Source organism: Abrus precatorius, unplaced genomic scaffold (genome assembly GCF_003935025.1).
Source record: "Abrus precatorius isolate BTA unplaced genomic scaffold, Abrus_2018 Scaffold9, whole genome shotgun sequence".
Taxonomy (NCBI): Eukaryota; Viridiplantae; Streptophyta; class Magnoliopsida; order Fabales; family Fabaceae; genus Abrus; species Abrus precatorius.
In genome coordinates, this window is record NW_020874439.1 from 34460955 (window position 1) to 34484091 (window position 23137).

Sequence of the window (23137 nt, forward strand, 5' to 3'; positions counted from 1 at the left end):
GTAATCGTTTAACGTTGTTTGTTTTGCTCTGGAGTCTCATGGATATGGTATGAGTACTGATATCGGTATGGTGTGGGGTATGGCAAAGTTTTTATGGATACAACAGGATATTTCGTGTAGAAATATCAGAACATAAACAATTAAGTAATTAAATCATAACAAATATTTTAAGGAGGAACAAGTTTTGAAGGAGTTAAAAAGTAGTGGCAAATTGTTTCACTTAGTAGCAAATCCAACCACTCAGTAACAAAACTTTGTATTTTGCATGGGCTGACTTGTGCTTGAGTATATTGGGTATGTATCCACGTGTAACCATTAAGAACTAGTATTAGGTGTGGCTGTAGTCTGTACTAGGCATCCATTCTGGGGTAACCGTTTAATAGGACCCCTCCTTTTACTACCTTGATAGGCCAATGGGTTATTGATACTGGTCATTCCTTTAGTGGCATGTTTGCTTGAACCTTAATTGGGTCCCGAAATAAACTGTGACAAGGCATTGATTGGTATACTATCTGTATTCTGTTGATTGAGACAATGTGCCAAATACATAGTTATTTCTGAACCAACATAGTTATTTCTGAACCATTTTTTACTTTTGAATATTTTCATCTTCTTTTAAAAAAAAAAAACTGTTTGAACATGTTCTCAGATTAGTGGCTAGTCTTTAAGTGCAAAAGGTTAAAAAGAATATGAAAAGGAATGTAAGTTTCAATAAAATTTTAAAAGGGTAAATAATAACATCCCTTTTGCAGATTATATGATTTCCTTAGTATTATTTGCAGATTTAAATGTGATTGTTAACACTTTGTGTTGGTGGAAAAAGTCAACCCAACTGAATGGTTCCCACCAAGAAAAATGCATATTGGGGGAAGGGGAATGAAAACAAGATAAATACTAGCAACACTCTCCAACACACTCCTAGTTATTGGTTAAAATTTATTAAAAACTACAAAAATCATGTGGATTGTATTCTTTTTCACTCTTAATTTAATATTTTTCTCTTATATTTTTGTAATTTTTAATAAATTTTAGCTAATAATTAGGAATGTGTTAGAGTGTGTTGCTAGTATTTCTCATGAAGATAATTCAAAAGTTAATTTTAATTTTTGAAAATTTGTTTGCACATCATTTCCGCTTAGCCAATTTTTCACACTGGGGAGAATTTGGATGCATGAACATGCCCTAAATTATTTGTCTCTGCCTTAAAGTGTATAAATGCTGTTAAGGCTGAAGAAATAGCTCTTGCAACCCTTGCCCTTGTTGTTTCTAGTTTCGAACCTGCAATTATTCAATTAAGCTCTTGATCAGTTGAGGTTATCATTTTGTGTACCCTCAGAGCATCATGCTCCATAGTTGTTTCAGTTAAACATTAAGTTCAGGTAGTTTGACAAGTCTGTGATCATTAATGTGAGGAGCATGTTGTGCCTTAAGCATGCTACTTTCCGTAAAGATTTATTATAGTTTATGCAATCATTGTTTCTGAACCGTTATTTATGTATCAAATTTAATGTATGCCAGATTCTTGCTTGGAACCGTAAGAGGAGCAGCTACAGCGCTTTAATTTTTTGATAAGGCAGAGGTTCATCTTTTGCAATGCCTTCCCCTCAGTTGTTGCCACTAACTCGGCATGGCCAGAGTTTTCTGGCTTCAAAGAGGTATTGAGTTGTATATGTTTTTCTGATGATGCTTAATTTCATATCTAGCATTGAATTTGACTTATCATGACTAAAATTGTTTGCTTGTTGACCTAAATACCAACTTTACCATTTTATTAGCTATTCTGTTCATTATGCCTTGGTAAGTACTGAATATTACATGTTTTCCACTACGTTGGGTCCATGCTCCCCCCTGTGCATTGTATCATCTCATTTGGGGTACATGCTCCAAAAGGGGATTGCATCAGTACTTAACACTGATGTATGTTTCATCCCCAAAAAGAGGATGAAATTATGTGCATATTATTATATATACTATTTCAAAATCTCCGTGCTGCAATCTCAAGACTGAGAATGTTTAGTTTAAACCCTTAGAAACTGGTAACTATTAATAATTGCCATTAGAAGTTGGACCGTAAAAACTTGCATTCCTCAAGTATGATTTGCAGCATGTAATGTACAACTCAGGGAACTTAGTTAATAGTTACAATAAGCAGAGTTCCAGAAGAGACCAATCTTGTCTTGGTAGAAGCATTGATAGAAACCTTCATGTTTGATCTTAAATTTCTTTCTCAATGAGTCCACTTCTTTCTAAGGGCAATGTATGTTGTGCTGGGTTGATTGACTTTGCATGAAATGTTGGATTGTTCTTCTTGGTTTTTAAGATTATCATTATTCTTGTATTAGTATTAGTATCTTTTTACTCATTATACACCATATTTTGATTGCTGAATGGTACTAATAAAATCTTTACGTTATTTAACTAAGTTGCATGTATGCTGTAGTATTGTTGATGCTTTCTCATGGGGTTGATGACAGGAAAACTTTATTACTTGCATCTGGTATTTTAATTACTGGCGGAACAGCTGCATATATGCATTCAAGGTTTAAAGTTCATAAAAATGATTTATTTGGCCGCTGTAATGGGCACAACAATGATAAAGAAGTCACAAAGGAGGAGGTTGTGAAGAGTGATATTGCACCAAAAAATAAACAAAAGAAAGTGGGCTTGAAGTCACTCCAAGTCCTTGCTGCAATTCTTCTATCTGAGATGGGCAAATTGGGTGCAAGGGATCTTTTTGGTTTAGTCGCCATAGCGGTAAGCCTGTTTTGTTCTGAATGATTATGCTTCATGCTTGCCTTCAGTTTTTTGAAATGAGCCATCATTTAAGATGTATTCAAGTATTCATCAATATAATGATTTTGATTCTCATCAATTTATCTTTGAAATTATTGAATTTCATTCTGAGTTATTAAAGCTTTGGCCAGTGTGTACTTCATACTCAAAATCAAGTAGTTTGTCGTGCCTCTCATTCATTTTTGGGACCACATGTGAAGTCTGCTGTTATGAACACCTTGAATGGGCAGGTTTTCAGAATCTCCTGCTACTCAAAATCAGGAGGAACAGGGCTCTTATGTGTTGAATGTACATTATTTTCTGGGATTTCATAGTAGTTGCACTGAGAATCATGGTTAAAGATCTCTGTGGTGTTTTCCTTTTTCTTATATTAGAGTGAAGTGTTTCATAATCATGTAGGCTGGAATTTTCTATTATATGCATATTATTGAAAGAAGCTAGTACAGAATGGAGAGAGCTATAATTTTTGAAATATCATAATAACCTTCATTAAAAGAATATAAAGAAAGAATATCAACTTGCTCAAGGATTTCCATTATTCCTTTCACTGCATTCTTTTATGTGTATGGCATAACAAATGTCCCTAGTTTCTGTTGTGTCTAAGAGAATTGGGCCCCTGTTAACGACATACCATAGAAGGAGTGATAAGCAGAAGGGTAAAATGAGAAATGTGAGCAAGGAGGCTGTTATGAAGGATTCTAACAAACTGAGTACGTGGCATCAATGGAATGGCAAGGAAGATGCAAGAATCAGCTGAGAAGAGGAATAAGATTAAGGATGGAGAGGGGGAGAAGGGAAGGAAATATTTGGGAGTGGCTGCTGCCATAGGGGGAAGGCTTATCTCATTATTCGTAGATCCTTTTTCTGTTATTACCTATCTATTTCGTATGAATGTACAGGGTTAGTTCCTGAGTAGCTCTGTTATTCCAATAATTCATTCAGTTCCTATCAGTTTCCTTTACCTTCCTACACCTAATGACCACTACTTGGTCTGGAATGAAAAACATAATACTTGTATAGTAGAAAATATTAGCTTGAAGTTTTGATACAACCATAGATCTTGGTTCTGATCTTAAATGTAAATATGATTTGGCTTAATTACTGCCTATGTTACCGCATAATAATGCATTTTTCACTTGCCTACCTGTAGGAATGTGTGTGCCTAGGATATCAGTAAGTTTATCTTGTGTTAATAAATGAAATTGAGGGGAAAAATAGAGATGAAACATTTTTATTTGAATGTCAAAATATGAGAGTTTGGTCAATTATGTATATTAAACAGGTATTAATATCGGAATATGTAAGACAAAGAAAGATATTGGTTGAGCAGCCCTTCACGCAGGAAAAAGTAACAGTGGTTAAAAGTAATGGCTTTTGAATTTTTCATATTTGCAGGTGCTACGAACAGCTTTGAGCAACAGGCTAGCTAAAGTGCAAGGCTTCCTATTTCGTGCTGCTTTTCTTCGACGTGTACCATTGTTTCTTCGGCTAATTTCAGAAAATATTCTTTTGTGCTTCCTCTTATCAACCATCCATTCTACGTCAAAGTATATAACAGGGACTTTAAGTTTGCATTTCAGAAAAATATTGACAAAGCTTATCCATTCCCATTATTTTGAGGTATAAATTTTAAATTGCATGTAACTTAGGTCTATTTCAGATAAATATTGATACAGCTTATCCATTCCCTATCTTGTATGAGAAGATTAGTCTCAATTGGCTGAGTAAAGCCTAAAGAGTGTGTTATAACACAATTTGGTTCTTACAATGGCTTTATATTTATTATTTATTTTTCTTTCAGAACATGGTGTATTACAAAATATCTCATGTTGATGGTCGGATAACTAACCCAGAACAAAGACTTGCCAGTGATGTCCCAAGATTCTGTTCAGAGTTGAGTGAAATTGTACAGGATGATCTAACAGCAGTTACCGATGGAATTCTATACACTTGGAGGCTATGTTCATATGCTAGTCCGAAATATGTCTTCTGGATATTGGTATTTCTGTAATTGAACTGTACTTTGTTATAGATTTCTGTTTAGCAGCTTCTATTCACACTTTTTGAGTTTTGGCTGATATCTGGAAGCTGTTAGAACCTAAATCCAATGTTAGAATCAGTGTATGACTTCTCAATCTACTGTTATGGCCTTTTCAGGCATATGTACTTGGAGCTGGGGCCGCAATCAGGAACTTCTCTCCTTCATTTGGGAAACTTATGTCCAGAGAACAGCAATTGGAGGGAGAATATCGACAGCTTCACTCACGGTTAAGGACTCACTCAGAAAGTATAGCATTTTATGGTGGAGAGAGGAAAGAAGAAGCACATATCCAACAGAAGTTTAAGACTTTGGTTAGGCACATGAGTAATGTGCTACATGATCATTGGTGGTTTGGCATGATCCAGGACTTATTATTGAAGTACCTTGGAGCTACTGTAGCAGTTATTTTGATTATTGAACCTTTTTTTTCGGGTCATCTAAGGCCTGACAGTTCAACTTTAGGGCGTGCAGAGATGTTAAGCAATCTTAGATATCATACTAGTGTCATAATTTCCTTATTTCAGTCTCTAGGAACTCTTTCTATCAGTACAAGACGACTCAATCGTCTCAGGTATATTAGAAATTTCATTTCTGTCATTTTTAAAAATTCATATTATACACTTTTATTGGTCACGCAATTCTCTCATAAGGTTCATTTTGTCCGCCTACACTTTCTGACCTATATACATGTATTACAGTGGGTACGCTGATCGCATTTATGAATTAATAGCTGTATCAAAGGAGCTAAACTTGGTGGATGAGAAATCTTCACTGCAAAGAAAAGGAAGCAGAAATTGCATTAGTGAAGCTAACTACATTGGATTTTATGATGTCAAGGCAAGTCAAATCTGCTCAACAATCTATCAACCTTGACTTCTTATCATGTTTGTCTTCTTGTTTTAATAGTGATGGTGCTCCTAAATTCAGGTTGTTACTCCCACTGGTAATATCTTGGTGGATGATCTGACTCTTCGGGTTGAATCAGGATCTAATCTTTTGATTACAGGTATCTGAGCTCTTTTTTTGGTGACCCTTTCCAGTTTTGTTTATTTTTCTTGGGCTTGAGTAAGGATTGAAAATCAATTTTATTTATTATCTATTTATTTTGTTGTAAGAGTCATTGTTGAAATATGATTTGTGATGGTTGATTGTTTGACATGTTAAATCTTTGGCTGAAGGTCCAAATGGCAGTGGAAAAAGCTCCCTTTTCCGAGTTCTAGGTGGTCTTTGGCCACTGATATCTGGACATATTGTGAAACCTGGAATTGGCTCTGATCTTAATAAGGAGATTTTCTATGTGCCACAAAGGCCATACACTGCTGTAGGAACACTTCGTGATCAGTTGATATATCCTCTTACTGCAGATCAAGAAGTTGAGCCACTAACAGATCGTGGGATGGTGGAGCTGTTGAAAAATGTAAACTTCACATCTAATCCATGTTTATCTTAATGTCAAATAAATATGTAGGGAATTATGATAGTTTTGTTTATATCACATATATATGTATTCAAGGTTGATCTTGATTACCTGTTGGACCGTTACCCACCTGAAAAAGAGGTAAACTGGGGTGAGGAACTTTCGTTGGGTGAGCAACAGAGATTGGGCATGGCTAGACTTTTCTACCATAAGCCTAAATTTGCAATTCTAGATGAGTGCACAAGTGCTGTCACTACTGATATGGAAGAACGGTTTTGTGCTAAAGTTCGGGCCATGGGAACATCATGCATTACCATATCACATCGTCCAGCATTGGTTGCATTCCATGATGTGGTTTTATCTTTAGATGGTGAAGGAGGATGGACTGTTCAAAGGTTGGAGCTATACTGTGTTGTTCGTCATTGTTCCTTTAGAGTTATGTTATTGTTTGAGATTAAGATTTAAACTCCAGGGAGGACTCTTCTACTGAAATGGGGATTGATACAATGAAGGCATCGGAAACAAAACGACAGAGTGATGCAAAGGCAGTGCAACAAGCATTTTCCATGAGCAAAAAGGTTTGTATATTTTCTGATTTGATTCTTGTTGCCTTCATTGTTCTTTATTTTACATTGATTCTGAAGGTTTTCCACACTTTTTTCACTAGGATTCTGCATTCTCAAATCCAAAGGCACAGTCATACTTTGCAGAGGTGATATCATCAGCTCCATGTATGAATCATACAATTTCACCATCTGCTGTTTCCCAACTCCGTGGTAATACAAGGATATTGCCATTGAGAGTAGCTGCCATGTGCAAAGTACTGGTGAGTACCTTCTGTAGATATGCTCTTATAAGGCCTTTTCTTTTGTGCGCAGGTGTAGAGTACCGTGTACTGTGTACTTGCACAACTTCCATCACAGTGATTAATTCTAAATGTTTGTTGAGTTTATGAAAATCTTAGGTGTTGCTATTTGGCTGCAGAAATATAACCCGAGCATTTGTACCGCAACGCTTCTTTAATCAATTTAATGTTCTTGAACTCGCCCCTGCAACCTACAATTATGGTGTATTGGTCATTGTTACTAGAGTTGTTAGGTTGACTAGCTTACAGCTGGTTTTATTTACAGGCTTTGGTTGGTTGGGAAATTAGTGGTTATCATTTTTTTTTCAATCTTTTTTACTGGTTTTATCTTTTATGTTGTTTATTGATCTGAAAACAAAAAGCTTATAGCTTTAGAATATGGCCAAGTACCCCCACTTTTTGGATTTTCCTGCTCACTGCTGATATTCTTCAAGGGATCAATGGTGGTGTACACAGCATCCTTGCAACAAGTTATAATGATACACTGGCAGAATATTAAAAAAATTGGAGAAAGCTGCTTTTGACTAGTCCTACATCTCTTCCTTAATTCTACCTCCCCATTATTACTAAACTTGTAAGACTTGGACGTTGAAATGCAATCAAGTAAGTTAAAAGCCACATAAATTCAAACGCAAGTACAGAACAGGAACAAATACTATAAATATATAAATTTTCTGAAAATAAATAATTCTCCCATAAGTAAAATATTAATTGGACCCTAAAATCTGACTTAGCTCATTGAAGAATTGTGTGAAGATCACCTCTTTTAAAAGCTTAAACTGGAGGGTGATGTCCATGATTGGTTTATGTGCTTGTTTGGGGGGAAATAATTGTTTTTTATATCTTTGTCATGAAATTGCAAAAATAAAATAAAATTGTCTCAAAATAAGTTGAACCAACCATGTATATCTCTAACATACCCCTCACACAAGAGGCCGTTGGCCTTGAAGTGTGGACAATGCATGGGTTAACTCTTATGTTTGAATTTATCATTCAAAATGCTTGCTTCATGGATCAAATCTTAAACTATTAGGTGAATGCCTGGGAATAATTTGTATATCTAACAATTAACAAATTACAGTAAGTCCAATTCAAATAAGAGCATATGTTACGACATCTTCCCTTTTTGAATTTGTTTTTAAGTGATGCATTTGAAACCATGTAACTCTAAAGGCATATAATGAATAGCTGTCTGGATTATCTCCATGACGACTTACTATGACCCGACCATTCATATAGAAGAACATGCCTTGTATGTGTTTCGATTTTTCTATTGCTACAATACATTTCAGGCACAATCTTTTTTACATGGACTTATCCTTTCAGGTACCCACTGTACTTGATAAACAAGGTGCAAAACTGCTTGCTGTTGCTTTTCTTGTTGTTTCAAGAACATGGGTCTCAGATCGAATTGCATCGCTGAATGGTATTTCCTAATTTTTTTGACTATTTCTTATTCTGAGAATCCATGAGTACAGTGTTAAATGAAAATTTATGCATCAGGTACCACTGTAAAGTTTGTTTTGGAGCAGGATAAAGCTTCCTTTATCCGGTTAGTTGGTTTAAGTGTTCTTCAAAGTGCTGCATCTTCTTTCATTGCACCTTCTATAAGGTAATTGGTGTAAATCCATCTGGAACATGAATTTCATCTTTCTTTCATTAGTCACTGGTAATCCTATATTTTACATATGGTTGCACGTGAAATTTTTTATTATATCTCAGATGTTTATAAATGTAAAATTATATAATATATATAAAATGAAATGATAGATAGTTTGAAGCATTGAAACAAGGGGGAAAAAAACTGGTTGACCATACAAGCCTTTCAAATAGCAAATTTAAGTCCATTATATCCTGTTCTTCAGGCATTTGACAGCCAGGCTGGCCCTCGGGTGGCGGATTCGTTTGACACAACATCTGCTAAAAAATTACTTGAGAAGCAATGCATTCTACAAGGTAATTGAATATGAATATTCATTAATTCTTTTCCTTTTCCAATTTTTTGAATTTTGTGAGCATTTCTATGTTTCTGCTTCAGTTGTTAGTGTTGGAAATATATAATTATAGTAATGTTGTAAATAGGAAAGTTAATATATTTATAATTACGGTAATTAGGTAACTATATATTTTATTATTTAATTTTTGTATTAACAATTTCTATTATAAATACATGTTCTGCTGTATAGTTTAAACTTTAGACATGCGGATTCATTTTATGTGTTGTTCTTCTTTCTTTTCAATATGATATTAAAGCTTCTTATAGATCCGATATTGGGCTCCCCTTAATTGAAAAAAAAAAAATGGCTCCGTGAATTTTTTTCAAGCAATTAACCTAGATCTGTTGATTTCCTAGTGCAACTTACCTGGTCACATCTTTTCCAGTGCAACCTACTTGGTCTTGTGGCTTATCTAGTGCTATATTAAAAAAAAAATTCTATAATTTTCATGTTTTGGATGTCCAACCTTAAGTGTGAAGAGATGTGTTGGAGTCCCACATCGACTATTGATATAGCTAAATAAAAGCTTATAAAGATTAAAGCAATTTTCATGTCACGATTTAGTTTTTGAGATTGTGTTAGACTTAAAAGCTCAAATTCAACAATTATCAACTTGTGCTGGAATTTGTTACTCTCTAAAACTACCCTCAAGTAAAAGATACTGAAGATTTGTTATATTTATAATTTTACTATTTTCTTCTTCGTTATATATAATAAAAATGTCATTTCCTTAAAACTTGCCTCTTTTGAATGCCTCTGTAGTTTCTTATTTTGAGTGAAGTTTGGCATTCCACTCCATTTTGAAGCATTAAATCATAATAATAATAATAATAAGGCTTTCAAAAGAAAAAATGATTTTTAATGGAAAGGTATGATTGACATTTTACCAGAGAAATTCAGAGAACCATTGCTTTGGTATAAGGGGTTCTTTTAAAGGAAAAAGCATGAGTATTGTTGATCTTGGGGGTGGTGGTAGGTTGATATTAGTGAGAACTGATAAGTGGGTGAAACATTAGTTGTATATTCTATTTTACTCCTGGGAATATAAGATATTCATACCCTTAGGCAGGAATCTTATTCCCACAGAATGCGGGAAAATACCTCACCCAGGAATAAACTGTCTCTTGTGTTAAATTTTTTTTAATCACCGGTACCTAAAATTCCCTAAGGTCCATTAGCAGTAGTCTGAGAACAACATTGATTTGGTTTAAATTTTAGGGATAAAAAATATTACTTATTCTCTGTCTTTATGTTATGAATAATTAGAATCTTTCATTTGGATTTGAAACTCTTCAAGTTGGTTTCAAATTTGTCATGTGCATTTCTTTGTAGGTCTTCCACATGACAAGCAGAAATATTGATGCAGATCAGAGGATAACTCATGACTTGGAGAAGTTAACAACAGACTTGTCTGGACTGGTCACTGGAATGGTAAAGCCATCTGTGGATATTTTGTGGTGAGCACCTCATTCATTAAATTGAGTTGCTATATTTTATTACTAATGGTATTTTACTAGCACTCGAATATCTTTTATGCTTGTTCTTTTCTTCTATTTATATTACTAACTACTTTTGTTTTTCTTAAGGTTCACATGGAGAATGAAGCTGTTAACTGGTCAGAGGGGAGTTGCCATACTCTATGCTTACATGTTACTTGGTCTGGGGTTCTTAAGAACAGTTACTCCTGATTTTGGTGATTTGATAAGCCAAGAACAGCAACTTGAAGGAACCTTTAGGTATACCCATTATAGTTTCTGCTGCCTCTATCAGGTGTTAAGCAAATAGTGTTGTGGAAATGATTCTGACCCTTTTCAACTTTATGCTTGTGCTAGGTTCATGCATGAAAGACTCTCTACTCATGCTGAATCTGTTGCTTTCTTTGGAGGTGGAGCGCGAGAGAAAGCAGTGAGCATCCCATCTATGTTATATTTAATGTCTTTTCTTTTCAGGTTTGCTAATTTTAGGTGGTGTAAATTTTAGAATGAAAATTACCTCACACGTGCTTGGTACAATCAAATTATGGAGTTATTGACAGTAGAGTGCAACTGATTTACACTCCACCTGTCAAATTTTGGACTCATCATAACATGAATCTACCAAGCAATAATGAATGAAAAAACTATTCCATTCCCCTCTTAATTTTTCACTTTCTCATTTACTGCTTCACTAAACAAGCTAACTCTAAACGCACAACTTTTGCATGAGTTAGTGTTTTATAATATTTCATTTGATGTATGGCTCTAATATGGGGAATGTGATTAGGTTGCAGGTTTAAAAGAAAAAGTATGCCTCATTTATTTTTATTTACTTTACGGTTTGGGCATTGTGAATATTGCTGGCTGTAAATTTCAATATCTTGGCTTTGTGCAGATGGTTGAATCAAGATTCAGAGAGCTTCTTTCCCACTCCAAGTACCTTTTGAGAAAGAAGTGGCTGTTCGGGATACTAGATGATTTTATCACAAAGCAACTCCCTCATAATGTGACTTGGTTGCTGAGCTTGTTATATGCTATGGAACATAAGGGAGACCGCGCTTCAATTAGTACTCAGGGTAGGATTGTTGGACTGTTCTCAGTTAATCTCTTTATCACCCTCTTGTCCTCCATTGTAATGCATTGTACTATTTTACAGGTGAGCTGGCACATGCATTGAGGTTCTTAGCATCTGTTGTTTCGCAAAGCTTTTTAGCTTTTGGTGACATTCTTGAATTGCACAGAAAGTTTGTAGAGCTTTCTGGTGGTATTAATCGGATTTTTGAGCTTGAAGAGCTCCTGGATGCAGCACAGTCTGGTACTTTATCTTTATTAGTTTTATATGCAAAGTAACAAATAGTATCTTGCTATTTCTGCAGCAGTAATTCTTAATAATATTCAGTTAGCTTAGCTACCATGTGTTAATCATGTCTTCAATGTGACAGGGGACTCCATCAATGGTAGTTTTATACCTCCAGTGAGAGATTATCATGCTAAAGATGCTATTTCCTTTTCTGAGGTTGATATTGTAACCCCTGCCCAGAAGATGTTGGCCAGGGAGTTGACATGTGACATTGAGCTTGGCAGAAGCCTGCTTGTTACTGGTTTGTATTGTCGTTATTTCATTTCATTTTCCTTTTTAAGAGAGGAAATTTTCTTGTGATTAGAATTAAAATCTTATGTGTGTCATATTTTGTAAGGTCCAAATGGAAGTGGAAAAAGTTCCATTTTCAGAGTTCTTAGAGGACTTTGGCCAATTGCAAGTGGAAGACTCTCTAGACCATCTGATGATATGGGTCAAGAGGCTGGATCAGATTGTGCCATCTTCTATGTTCCTCAGCGGTCCTATACATGCTTGGGAACATTGCGGGATCAAATTATATACCCACTGTCCCGTGAAGAAGCAGAGTTTAGAATATCGAAGATGTATGGAAAAGGTATACAACGCAACATACGGTCCAGAAATTCCCTTATGGGTTATGAAAATGGAGCTACTTAACTATTCATTAGCAGCAGCTGTTCATTTGGCTAGACTGATTTTTAAAATGATGCATGCTTTGCTTTTGATTAATCACCACTAACTGAGAGAATAAGTTAGCTTATGAGCTGTCATACAATTGTGATAATCCATCAAATAATTTAGATGTTAGTCATATTGACATCATTGAAGATTTCTCCTTTCCTTGAATTTAGTTCGGAAAGATTAATCTGTTCAGTTTCGTCATGTGAACCAACAATAACTTCTTGCTCATCTAATCGTTTAAAGGTTCATTTTGTTTTTCCATTTTCGCACTGATCGTTGTAATTTTGCTAGTTCAGGTGAAAAACATCCTGACACTGGAAAAATGTTGGACACACATTTGCAAGTTATCCTGGAGAATGTTAGGTTGAATTATCTTCTAGAAAGGGACGAAAGTGGCTGGGATGCAAATCTAAACTGGGAAGACATTCTCTCTCTTGGGGAACAGCAGAGATTAGGCATGGTATGTAAATCTAATGTAGATTAATTTTTGAATGAGTATGTTAACTTTCTTGAATATATTTTGTTAATGTAATATAGGCCTTAAACCTTAGTTCTTAATTAGAGTATGCTATTATAATTTTTCGAAATATTCTTCTATTTGGATTAACATTTTCCTTATGTTCTGTAAGGCACGCTTGTTCTTCCATAAGCCCAAATTTGGGATCCTGGACGAGTGTACCAAGTATGCATGACTACTTATGCCTTCTTTTTGCTTTCATGAATGATTGTTTGCTTTTTTTTTTGTTAACCTTGTTTTATACTGTCTCTTGATAAAAAATGATGGCAGTGCAACTAGTGTTGATGTCGAAGAACTCCTATATGGGCTTGCCAAAAAAATGGGGATCACAGTTGTTACTTCCTCCCAAGTAAGAATCTAATAGTACTGAAAATTTTAAAACCTTAACTTCTAACATGTTAAATTTATGGAATTTAGAGCATTTAACTAGTTAGTTATTCTTTGTTTCACTACAATTGGGATTTGGTAAGCATTTTCAACTTGCCTCCTTTGTAAGAGATTCCTCATGCGATTTATAGTTATAGATGCAATGCACTCCTCCACACAAAGCTATTTGATTTCTATTAAGTTCTAGGTTAGCCAGTTAACTTCTCTAAACTGAACTTGCATGATAACCATCCACATCCCATCAAACTAATTTGTCTTTGCTCCTGTCCTCAGCGTCCTGCTTTAATACCATTCCATTCCATGGAATTGCGGCTAATTGATGGTGAGGGTAACTGGGAACTTCGTATGATCAAGCAATGATTTTCACAAGGAAGTGTTGCTGCAGACTCTCATTGTTACTATTTGAAATTGTGCCGAGTCTTCAACATACAGGCTGATTGCAAGGGTTTCGGCTTGCCAATGATGGTGGTTCCCTTTTTATTTATTTTTTTTCTTTTTGTCTTTACCATATTCTCCGAGCTTCATTTTTTTGCTCCATTTTCTTGTGGGGAGCAAACAAACTCACAGCATCGGCAGCCAAAAAGGTTGATAGTAAAAGTTGGAGCAGTACCTTTCATGATTTTTACAGTATATAAATATCAATCATGTACAGGCCTTCCGCTTCTTTTATTAGGTAGTTGATATTTTTTCATATTTTGTAGCCATCGAATGTAATGATCAACATTGTAGGGATATTTTATTGCCTTCATAATTCTATTCATTTTTGTAAGCTTAAGTTTCTTTTTTGTCCATTACACCCCTGCCAGCTGAAATGCTTTCATCTCACCACCCAATGCGATGGTGCTATTGCTGTCATGCATGTGGACTGCAGAAATTTTGAGATATCAAACTTTTAATCAATTATCTATTAATGGCAAATTCATCCAAATTTACCACGAGTAAAATTTTGGATGAAAAAAACTGGAGCAGAACTTCGGGATTCTCTCTGTTGGATCTTTTCATATACAAATTTCGTGCTTATACTTAAATTTGTAAGTTGGCAAAAGTTATATTGATCAGCTTCTAATCTAATATTCCATAAGCACGATTAAAGATTATAATCTGATCTGAATATCCAAAAGGACCAGAAACGTCACTTTCTTGCCAGTGTATGAAAAATCCCTGTCGGATCCTAATGGTGTTTTTAATTAGCTAAACGCAGATTATTTAAATTATTATTTGTTATTACAAAATAAGTTTGCATCAGTCAAGAATAAAGGAAGATGTATGTGATAAATGTGAGCCCATTTGCAAGGTCATAATCACTTTACGATTGAGTTGAACGATTACGTACCTGCGAATTTTTCTATCGTTTTTAGATAACCAAAGGTGATTTGCGGTCTTGTAGGAATATATTCTATTTGGCATAAATGGAACACTAAACCAATCACGATGCATAGATAGTGCTTGCATACTAGGTGAGGCCGTACATCTTTTTTTTTCCTCCCTCTACTTGACAATCTTTATTGGACTCCTTGCATGCTTTTATACATAAGATTTTTTTTAATGAATGTCGCGTAATAAAAAAAAACTATTTTATTAAAAATTATGATATTTAATATTATCAAAATATTAAATTTTATGATGTTTTATAATTTTTAATAAAAAAATATTATACATAAACTCTTATTTCATGTCCTTAAACACAATAAAAAAAATTCTATATGTAGTTCAACAAGAAAAGTTATTTTTACAAGCAATTTATGTTACATGTAAGTACTTTTAAAATTTGAAAGTAACTAATAGGTGTTCTGTGCCCATTTAGTTTCAAGTTTAACAAAATTTATTTTGATAAAATTATTAAATATAATTGAGATGTGTGTATAAATTAATTTTAGTTATAGAAAAAATATTTTTGTGTTTAGTTGAATGGGAGGCTTCTACACTAGTATGCGAGCTATATTTGATCTTCTTTTAAATAAAATTCCAATTCTTAACAATGGAAAAAAAAAATCCTTCCTAGCTATCATTAAAATAATGTTGTATTGGATTAAAATTAGTGCAATACAAGAACGTTTCTTTTTGGAATAGAAGTTTCACGATCAAATATAAGTAACATAATAGAAAAATTATTAAATTGAAGTCATAAAATGTTGGTAATATAACTTAATAGAACATAAAATAGATTTACTTCAGAAAAGACCTTGAGCTTTTTAATAGTAATTAAAAATTAACAATGATTGAATATGATTATATCGTTAGAAGTGGAGAAATTTTGTACTGTTCTGTAGTTTTGGTTTGTTACATCTAATCAATTGGATAAACATTATTCTTATTAAGGGTACTTTTTTGACGGCGGTTGAATCCAGCAACTCAGCAAGTATTCTTTATGCCGCCCTTTTAGAACAATAATAACACTTTTTTATTCTGATCTTTTTCATCTTTGAGATCCACGGTGGATGACTACAACTTGACTATTGAATTGCAACGCAATACAATTGCAACTTGGAAGAGCCATATGGAAAATCTAGCCCTTCGAGATTCTCAAAGGGCTTTGTTTAGTTGGATATAATCTTCAGCACAATCCTGTGTGCATTATGTAAGATCCCTTAAAATATTCACAAATCACAACTGAGATATCAATTATATAATACTAAATATACGTTTTAAGGATAAGAGCAGCTTCCAAATGCATTTCCAACTTCATTTTTTCAATTTATAAAATACACTCACATATCCACTATATATATCATAGCTGAGTGTCCCAACACCACAGAAAACAACTCAAACACAAACAAACCTCTTACTCAGCTTTAATTACCCTCTCTCTTCTTCTCCAAATACACATAATTATAGTCTATAGAATAGAGACCTATAATCCTACTCTCCATTAATTTCTTAATGGATCTGTCCCAGAAACTTCCCTCCTTCAGTTGTGAACTGAAAATAATACAAGCTCAAAAAGTTGAGCCCATCAGGCCCACAAAAAACTTATTTGTCAGGTTATATCTTCCGGCAGGAAACAACAAAAGAATTCAACTCAACACCAAAAAGGTTTCCTCCGTTAAATCTGTTCCCTTTTGGAACGAGTCTTTCAGTCTAGATTGTTCTTGTTCCCAAGAATTCTTTGAAACCCTTAAGCAGGAAAGGCTAGTGTTGGAGCTAAGGCAAAACAAAGTGTTAAGGAGGATTATGGGGTCACATGTGGTGGGTAGGGGTGAGATTCCGTGGAGGACAATTCTTGAATCACCCAACATGGAGTTCAAAGATTGGGTGAAGATGGATTTGATAAGTGGAAGTGATTGTGAAGATGCCACCTTAAGGGCACCACAAGTGGAAGTGGAGGTAAAAATAGGAGTGGCTTTGGCTATGGAGAAAGAGAACAGAAAGAGATTGATCAAGAATAAGTGGGAGGAGTGTGGGTGCAAAGATGGGCATGATCATCATGCATGGTGCAGTGCTGAAGATTATGATATATTTGCATTAGGTGCAGCTTTGGAAGCTTTTTGATTGACACGATAGCAAGCAATTGATGCACTAACATATATAATTAGCTCTTTAATTGCATGGATGGATTCTGATCGTTCTATGATTCGAGTTGCCTTTGTCTGTTGTTATTTTCCTCTCTAAAATACGTATAACTTTGCAAGTCATGGGCACTCACTATTTTTTTTCTAATGGTGTAAATGAATATATGGACTTTGTGATTTCTTTATTACTCGTAGAATTGTAATAAAATATATCTTTATATTATAAATTTAAAGTTTTATTATTGATTAAGTAAGATTATTATTTGTTTTTTTGTTAATCACATAATTTTCATATTATTAGTTACTTAATTAATTATAGTTTAAATTTGATGACTTAAATATATCTTATATTAAATAAATTAAAATTTAAGATAATTTCAATTTTTGTTAAATTTAATTTTTCTTTTTAATTTTAATGCCATGTCAATAAAAATAATTAGATTTATGTTAATAATATATTTTAAAATTTCTCCTCAAGTTTAAATTTTTTTATCTATTTAATAAAATTATATATTCATTAAATATTTTTTTAAACATTTTTTAATTGTGTTAACACGTGTGAAAAACAATTATTGAAATTTGTAGTATTTTATATTATAAAAATATTTAATCTTGTTATATTTTTAAGAAAAAATTACTATAAATAAAATTTTTATTATGCATTCTGAAACATATATTAAAAAATTTGTTGCTAAATTAATCTCTCTGACGACAAAGTTGGGTTTGTGTCTCTGCATAATATATTGATAGTGATATTTTTATTTAATTTTTCCATACATTGTTACTTAAATATATCATAAAAATCTTAGTCATCCGTATTTATAATTTAATTTTTACAATTTTGATACATCATACAATAAAGATGAAATTTTTTAATTTAAATCACTTTTTCTTAATTTTCTTTTAAGTTTTAAAGTTTCATCTCTTTAATTTTCTTCTATATAACAAGATAAAATATTTAATCAATATGAACACTAACAAATCTACTATTTTTATTTATAATATTTATTAAATTTAAAAAACTAATGCAATACACAAGTATCTTGTTGCAAAAATATTTCTTTAAATTTATTTTTCTAGCTTTGTGTTGCAAAATTATTCTTCAGTGTATATAATGCAATATTTTAAATATTTTACTTTTAATAATATGGCTAATTTATTCAATTTATCTTGTAACATGGTTAATCTTAAACAATATTTAAATGGTTTTATTTATGAATGATTTCTATTAACAATGATAATAGTTATAGGTATTATCAATAATACTTTACTTAATAATACGTGTATTCGAAAAAGATCTTTACCTCTTAACATAATTTATACTTTTGATGAGTATTAATTTCTTGTTTCAGTACTTCTTTCAATATTCTAATTCTAAAGAAAAATTATGATTATTAATAAATATATTATAACGCTAATCAAAATTTAAAACATTTTAAGATTAATATAATATTTTAAATTCATTCTAATCCAAAATTTTAAATTTTTATGATTTAAATAAAAATCAGAAAGAGAAGAGAGGAAGGAAATGGTTAAGATTTTTTTGATATATAATTACAAGAAAACATGAACTCTATTAAAGTGATTCTAAACTCTTAAAATTAAAAATTTAAAAATAAATAAATAAGAGCCTTATGTGATTAGGGGAATCTTGTGTATCTATGCATGTATATGTGAATTAAAAAAAAGTAAATAACTTTCATTTGAGGTGAAAAAATATATATTTAAAATGAAAGTCAGTTTACATGTACTAGTGTATTTAGCAATTTTGGTAATTTATTTACTTTTTGTTGTTGAAGAGCAAATTAGGAACAGGCAAAGAAAATGATTGTTAGCTAACATTTGTAGGTACAACTTTCTATGATATGGAAAGATAAATGACTCGCGTCAAGCTCTATCATCATAATAAGGAAATAGCTATGCTACCTCATTTATTTATATACTACCGTTTAATGTTAATGCAAGGTTCAAGTATCATAATTATCAGCGGATAACATGTACCTCTCTCTCTATATATGCATGCATAATACATCCCCTCTTAAAAGCTTCCTGTTATAAGAAACATTTATAACCCTGTATTATATTAACAAACTTGACATTGAGATTTGAAACACAGAAAAATGACTTCTGGCCTTTGCAATTGATGTATTAGAATATCGCAACAAAATTCCACCCTCTATTATGTACAAGTGTCGTAAAAATTGAAAAATGTACAGAGAAGTGGGTGGGTATTCAATAATTTCCAACTTTAAATGGTTAAGTTAAATCACGAATGTCAAATATCAGTTGAAGATGTTATTATTAAGGAAAATATTAATTTCAGTTTCAAGAGTTGAATTAAATACATAAAAGTAATATTTCTAAATCAATTTTTTATAATTTTAATTAATAATTATATTTTCAAAATAAAAACTTATTATTTTAAGTGTTTAAATTTAATCTTAAAAATTAAAATTAGCAATATTTTCATTATTATTATTTAATTTTTTATAATGTATTTAAATACATATAATAAATATAAAACATTTTTATTATATGTCTAAAAATACACATTAAAAAAAACACAGCTTATTGTTTTGAGTTGCTTTGATTTCATTATCATGAGTCAGAGTGAGATAGCATGTTTGTATTGGCCATCGAATAACATGTGTCACGCATAAGGAAGAAGCGAGATCCACGGTGTCCAAAAGCTCTTATTTAAATACGAGACCTACTTGCATTTATTTTAAACACAATTTCATTTCAATTCAATTCCATTCAATTCAAATATTATCAGTGAGAAATATCTCCCACCCATTCATAAATTTTTACTTTCACATTCGCATTCAGAATGCAGAGAGGCACGCCGGTGAGAAAGCCTCACACCTCCACCTCCGATCTCCTCACTTGGTCGGAAACTCCTCCACCGGAATCCACTGCCACCGCCTCCGCCAATCGCTCTCGCCAGGTTAATATTTTATTCACTATCTCATTTTTCTTCTCTCTCTCTATTTCTCTCTCTCATTGCGTTCACATCACAGCCGTCCGATAGAATCAGCAAGGTTCTTCATGGCGGCCAGCTCACCGATGAAGAAGCTCAGACGCTAGCCAAGAGGTGCGACGTTCTTTTCTTTCTCTCCGTTGAATCTGCATTCTGAACATAGATCAGATCTGCTGGTGTTTCTTTTTCTCTTATTTATTTCTTCGATCTGATTTAACACGTGTTCCTTTTTCTGCATCGATCTATATCGTAATTTGTAATATCGGTAAACTCTTGAGATTCTTCAGCTTCTTTTGAGATGTAGCATTATTTGCTCGTGAACAGCGTGTTGTTCAATGTCTTACATGCATGCTTTATTTTAGTTAGTTCAAATTATTGCTTGAGCTTGAAATAAAATGCATCGCTTGTGTCTTAAGCGTGATTAATTAACTGTGAATGCTGCTTCTGCGTAATTAGTTGCGTTTATTAACCATTAGTCAGTAGAAAGTGGGTTTTATATGCATGTGTGCTGCAGTATGTATTTCAGGAACTGTTGTTTATTTAAATGTCATGAAAATGGTGAATCTAAGCTAGGAGATGTTGCTTACTAATTATTTTTTTTCAAATCATTTTTGGTCTAACCTTGTTGCCGTACATGTCCTTGCATTTGCTACTCTCAGCAAACCATGCTCAGGGTATAAAATGAAAGAGATGACTGGAAGTGGTATATTTTCTGCCAATGGCGAAGGTTCTGCATCGGAAGCCAATTCTGCAAATTCAAATAATAGAACAAGCATACGCATTTGTCAGGTATATTTAGATAATAATTTCCTTGTACTGTGTTCAATTTGATCACATCAACATTTGTCAAATATATAATCAAATTCAATTCTGATATAAATTTTCTTGTTGCATTCAGCAAGCAATGAATGGAATTAGTCAGATATCATTCAGCACTGAAGAAAACATTTCTCCTAAAAAGCCTACCTCTCTACCTGAGGTAGCAAAGCAACGTGAACTGAGTGGAACAATGCAAAGTGATTCAGACTCAAAGAGTAAGAAGCAAATATCAAATGCCAAGACCAAGGAGCTCAGTGGAAATGACATATTTGGCCCTCCTCCTGAAATTGTGCCTCGTTCAGTGGCGGCTGCACGCACATTGGAATCAAAGGAAAGTAAAGACATGGGAGAGCCTCTTCCCAGAAATGTGAGAACATCGGTGAAAGTTTCCAATGTAAGTGTCTTCTCAGAATGAAATAATCGTCATCTATAATTTTGTACTGGATGATTGGCTAAAGAATTGTTTGTTAATTAACGTGTTAATCCCTTCTTATAAAATGATTATCAAAGCTGACTGAGCTAGGCTTCTGTGTTATTGGTGGGCCTGTTAAAATCTACATGGCTCTTCATGGTGATGAATTTTGGCCTGTGATGGTTTGTCAGTGTTACCTTGCTTTCCTAAATGCAAAATTAAAATGTTGACCAGTTTTAACTTTATTTTGGTAAAAGTTTTGTTTTAAGATGTAACTTAAGGGTTGTACTAGAGATAGTCATAATGCCGTTGCAGCTCTTGAGGAATACCATTTATTTGGATGAATTCATTAAAAGTTTATGTCATATTTTTGTTTCTTTTCCAAAACATGGGCCCATCAAATTGATTTAAAGCTTAACAGCACATACATTGCATAGAGAAGGTCCAACAGCTTGTCTCATGGTCTTTAAGGTTTCCATAATAATATTATTCTTTTTAAACTTTTTAGGTTTTTGGTTTTCTGAAATAAGTTTGTTTTTCCTTTTTTGGTTTTACAATAAATTCAATAATGGCAAAATCATTTTTCTGAAATAAGATGTAGTCCTGTGCTTTTTCCTCCTGTAGATCACTATTAACATTTTGAGCTCGAGCTCAATTTTTCATTTTAATTTTCTCTTTACGTCTTGCATAGTGGGAGAAGATTTTTGTTATTTTCATGCTTTTTCTTTCAGGGCTCATCCTGTCTTATTGCCTCATAGTTTATGACTGCGTATTAACCTTCCCTTTCTTATATTTGTAGCCTGCAGGTGGCCAAAGTAATATCTTATTTGGTGAAGCACCCGTTAAGAAGACAGCAAAGAAGATACATGACCAGAAGTTTGCAGAGCTGACAGGGAATAATATCTTCCAAGGAGATATTCCTCCAGGCTCAGCAGAAAAACCTCTGAGCAGGGCTAAGCTGAGAGAAATGACTGGCAGTGACATATTTGCTGATGGAAAGCCAGAAACCAAAGATCCTGTGCGAGGTGCCCGTAAACCCCCTGGTGGAGAGAGCAGCATTGCCTTGGTTTAAGCTATATTTTAACTTATCCTCTTTGACGTAGGCATTCTATAAATCCGTCTGAACTCCCATGTTTCAGTAGAAGGGTGTGTTCGATTATCTGTATTGTAGGTTTCAACTTTCAACTACGAACGTGGCATAATCTTAACGTTTAAATGATGAAACTTGAAATCGGACTCACCTAGACGATGTTTTAGTGTTCACTTATTACCAAACTGCTAAATATGTTAGGAAAACTTCATTATATTATATCGTGTTTTGTTGTGCAGTCAAGCAACATCCTGTTCCATTCTGCTATCCAATCAAGACTTGGGAGTGAAACGATCTTCATGATGCAAAACACTACGGTGGGAGTTACGTGATTATAAAATCGTGACTACGAAGTGGCACTTAAAAGGAGTTTTTTTTTTTTGGTCAACCGTACGCAATTTCTCTTGTGGCTTGGGACATCACGAGACCTCATTGACGGCGTTAAAGAGTAGTGGCTGGTCGTGTTCTTTTTTGGTCCAAACCTAGTCTTGTTCAATTCTGCAATCCTTGGTTTGAATCTCTTTTGTCTTCTGGCCCATTTGGAAGGCCCAAAATGATGAAGTATCAGAACCAAAATTATAATTGAGATAAATATTCTGTAATACTAAGACACGTCTAAACAAGTAAAAAACAAAACTCGATATCATAAAAGCAGGTTAAAATCACTTGAACCACATCAACCCAGAATTTCTGGTTCCGTCGATCAACGCCTTAACCATTGGGCCATGAGATGCTATGATGCTTAAACAATTCATTTTCGATTTTCTTTCTTTTTACTGAGAATAAAATGACTTATTTTAAAAAATCAAAATAAA

General features: G+C 33.4%; 3 protein-coding genes across 8 annotated transcripts; all 3 read left to right on the forward strand.

The window, feature by feature from the left end:
- The first annotated feature begins 1527 nt into the window (after nucleotides 1-1527).
- Nucleotides 1528-14302, forward strand: LOC113849209 (ABC transporter D family member 1-like). 5 transcript variants are annotated; one of them, XM_027478940.1, is made up of 25 exons: nucleotides 1528-1655; nucleotides 2475-2754; nucleotides 4189-4413; nucleotides 4595-4792; nucleotides 4951-5405; nucleotides 5533-5671; nucleotides 5762-5840; nucleotides 6013-6251; nucleotides 6348-6646; nucleotides 6724-6829; nucleotides 6919-7077; nucleotides 8443-8542; nucleotides 8620-8728; nucleotides 8982-9072; nucleotides 10446-10570; nucleotides 10700-10849; nucleotides 10946-11018; nucleotides 11484-11664; nucleotides 11745-11903; nucleotides 12031-12189; nucleotides 12286-12522; nucleotides 12905-13068; nucleotides 13238-13290; nucleotides 13396-13474; nucleotides 13786-14302. In XM_027478940.1, exons 1-25 carry the CDS (start codon nucleotides 1594-1596, stop codon nucleotides 13870-13872), a joined length of 4008 nt encoding a protein of 1335 aa, XP_027334741.1. In that variant the 5' UTR covers nucleotides 1528-1593; the 3' UTR covers nucleotides 13873-14302. The 5 variants fall into 5 exon arrangements, with proteins under 5 accessions (XP_027334741.1, XP_027334742.1, XP_027334743.1 ...); XM_027478941.1 differs by having other exon boundaries at nucleotides 10946-11050; nucleotides 11471-11664; nucleotides 11745-11934; nucleotides 12068-12189; nucleotides 13786-14237; XM_027478942.1 differs by having other exon boundaries at nucleotides 11745-11934; nucleotides 12068-12189; nucleotides 13786-14237.
- Nucleotides 14303-16181: 1879 nt separating this feature from the next.
- On the forward strand, nucleotides 16182-17002 carry LOC113851331. The gene has a single exon (XM_027481793.1). It carries the CDS (start codon nucleotides 16393-16395, stop codon nucleotides 16999-17001), a length of 609 nt encoding a protein of 202 aa, XP_027337594.1. The 5' UTR covers nucleotides 16182-16392; the 3' UTR covers nucleotide 17002.
- Nucleotides 17003-19753: 2751 nt separating this feature from the next.
- LOC113849712 lies at nucleotides 19754-22641 on the forward strand. Of its 2 annotated transcripts, XM_027479810.1 has the most exons (6): nucleotides 19852-19968; nucleotides 20042-20115; nucleotides 20661-20790; nucleotides 20900-21214; nucleotides 22032-22331; nucleotides 22562-22641. In XM_027479810.1, exons 1-5 carry the CDS (start codon nucleotides 19852-19854, stop codon nucleotides 22302-22304), a joined length of 909 nt encoding a protein of 302 aa, XP_027335611.1. In that variant the 3' UTR covers nucleotides 22305-22331; nucleotides 22562-22641. The 2 variants fall into 2 exon arrangements, with proteins under 2 accessions (XP_027335612.1, XP_027335611.1); XM_027479811.1 differs by lacking the exon at nucleotides 22562-22641 and having other exon boundaries at nucleotides 19754-19968; nucleotides 20900-21205; nucleotides 22083-22520.
- The last annotated feature ends 496 nt before the right edge of the window (nucleotides 22642-23137 follow it).

Bases quoted from the DNA above. Each gene is read 5' to 3' on its own strand.
- LOC113849209 (XM_027478941.1), top strand. From the start codon at position 1,594: ATGCCTTCCCCTCAGTTGTTGCCACTAACTCGGCATGGCCAGAGTTTT. The intron at 8,729-8,981 runs GTAATTGGTGTA...CCTGTTCTTCAG, and splicing joins TTCATTGCACCTTCTATAAG to GCATTTGACAGCCAGGCTGG. The intron at 11,665-11,744 runs GTAGGATTGTTG...ACTATTTTACAG, and splicing joins CGCTTCAATTAGTACTCAGG to GTGAGCTGGCACATGCATTG.
- LOC113851331 (XM_027481793.1), top strand. From the start codon at position 16,393: ATGGATCTGTCCCAGAAACTTCCCTCCTTCAGTTGTGAACTGAAAATA.
- LOC113849712 (XM_027479810.1), top strand. From the start codon at position 19,852: ATGCAGAGAGGCACGCCGGTGAGAAAGCCTCACACCTCCACCTCCGAT. The intron at 20,791-20,899 runs GTATATTTAGAT...TGTTGCATTCAG, and splicing joins CAAGCATACGCATTTGTCAG to CAAGCAATGAATGGAATTAG. The intron at 21,215-22,031 runs GTAAGTGTCTTC...TTATATTTGTAG, and splicing joins CATCGGTGAAAGTTTCCAAT to CCTGCAGGTGGCCAAAGTAA.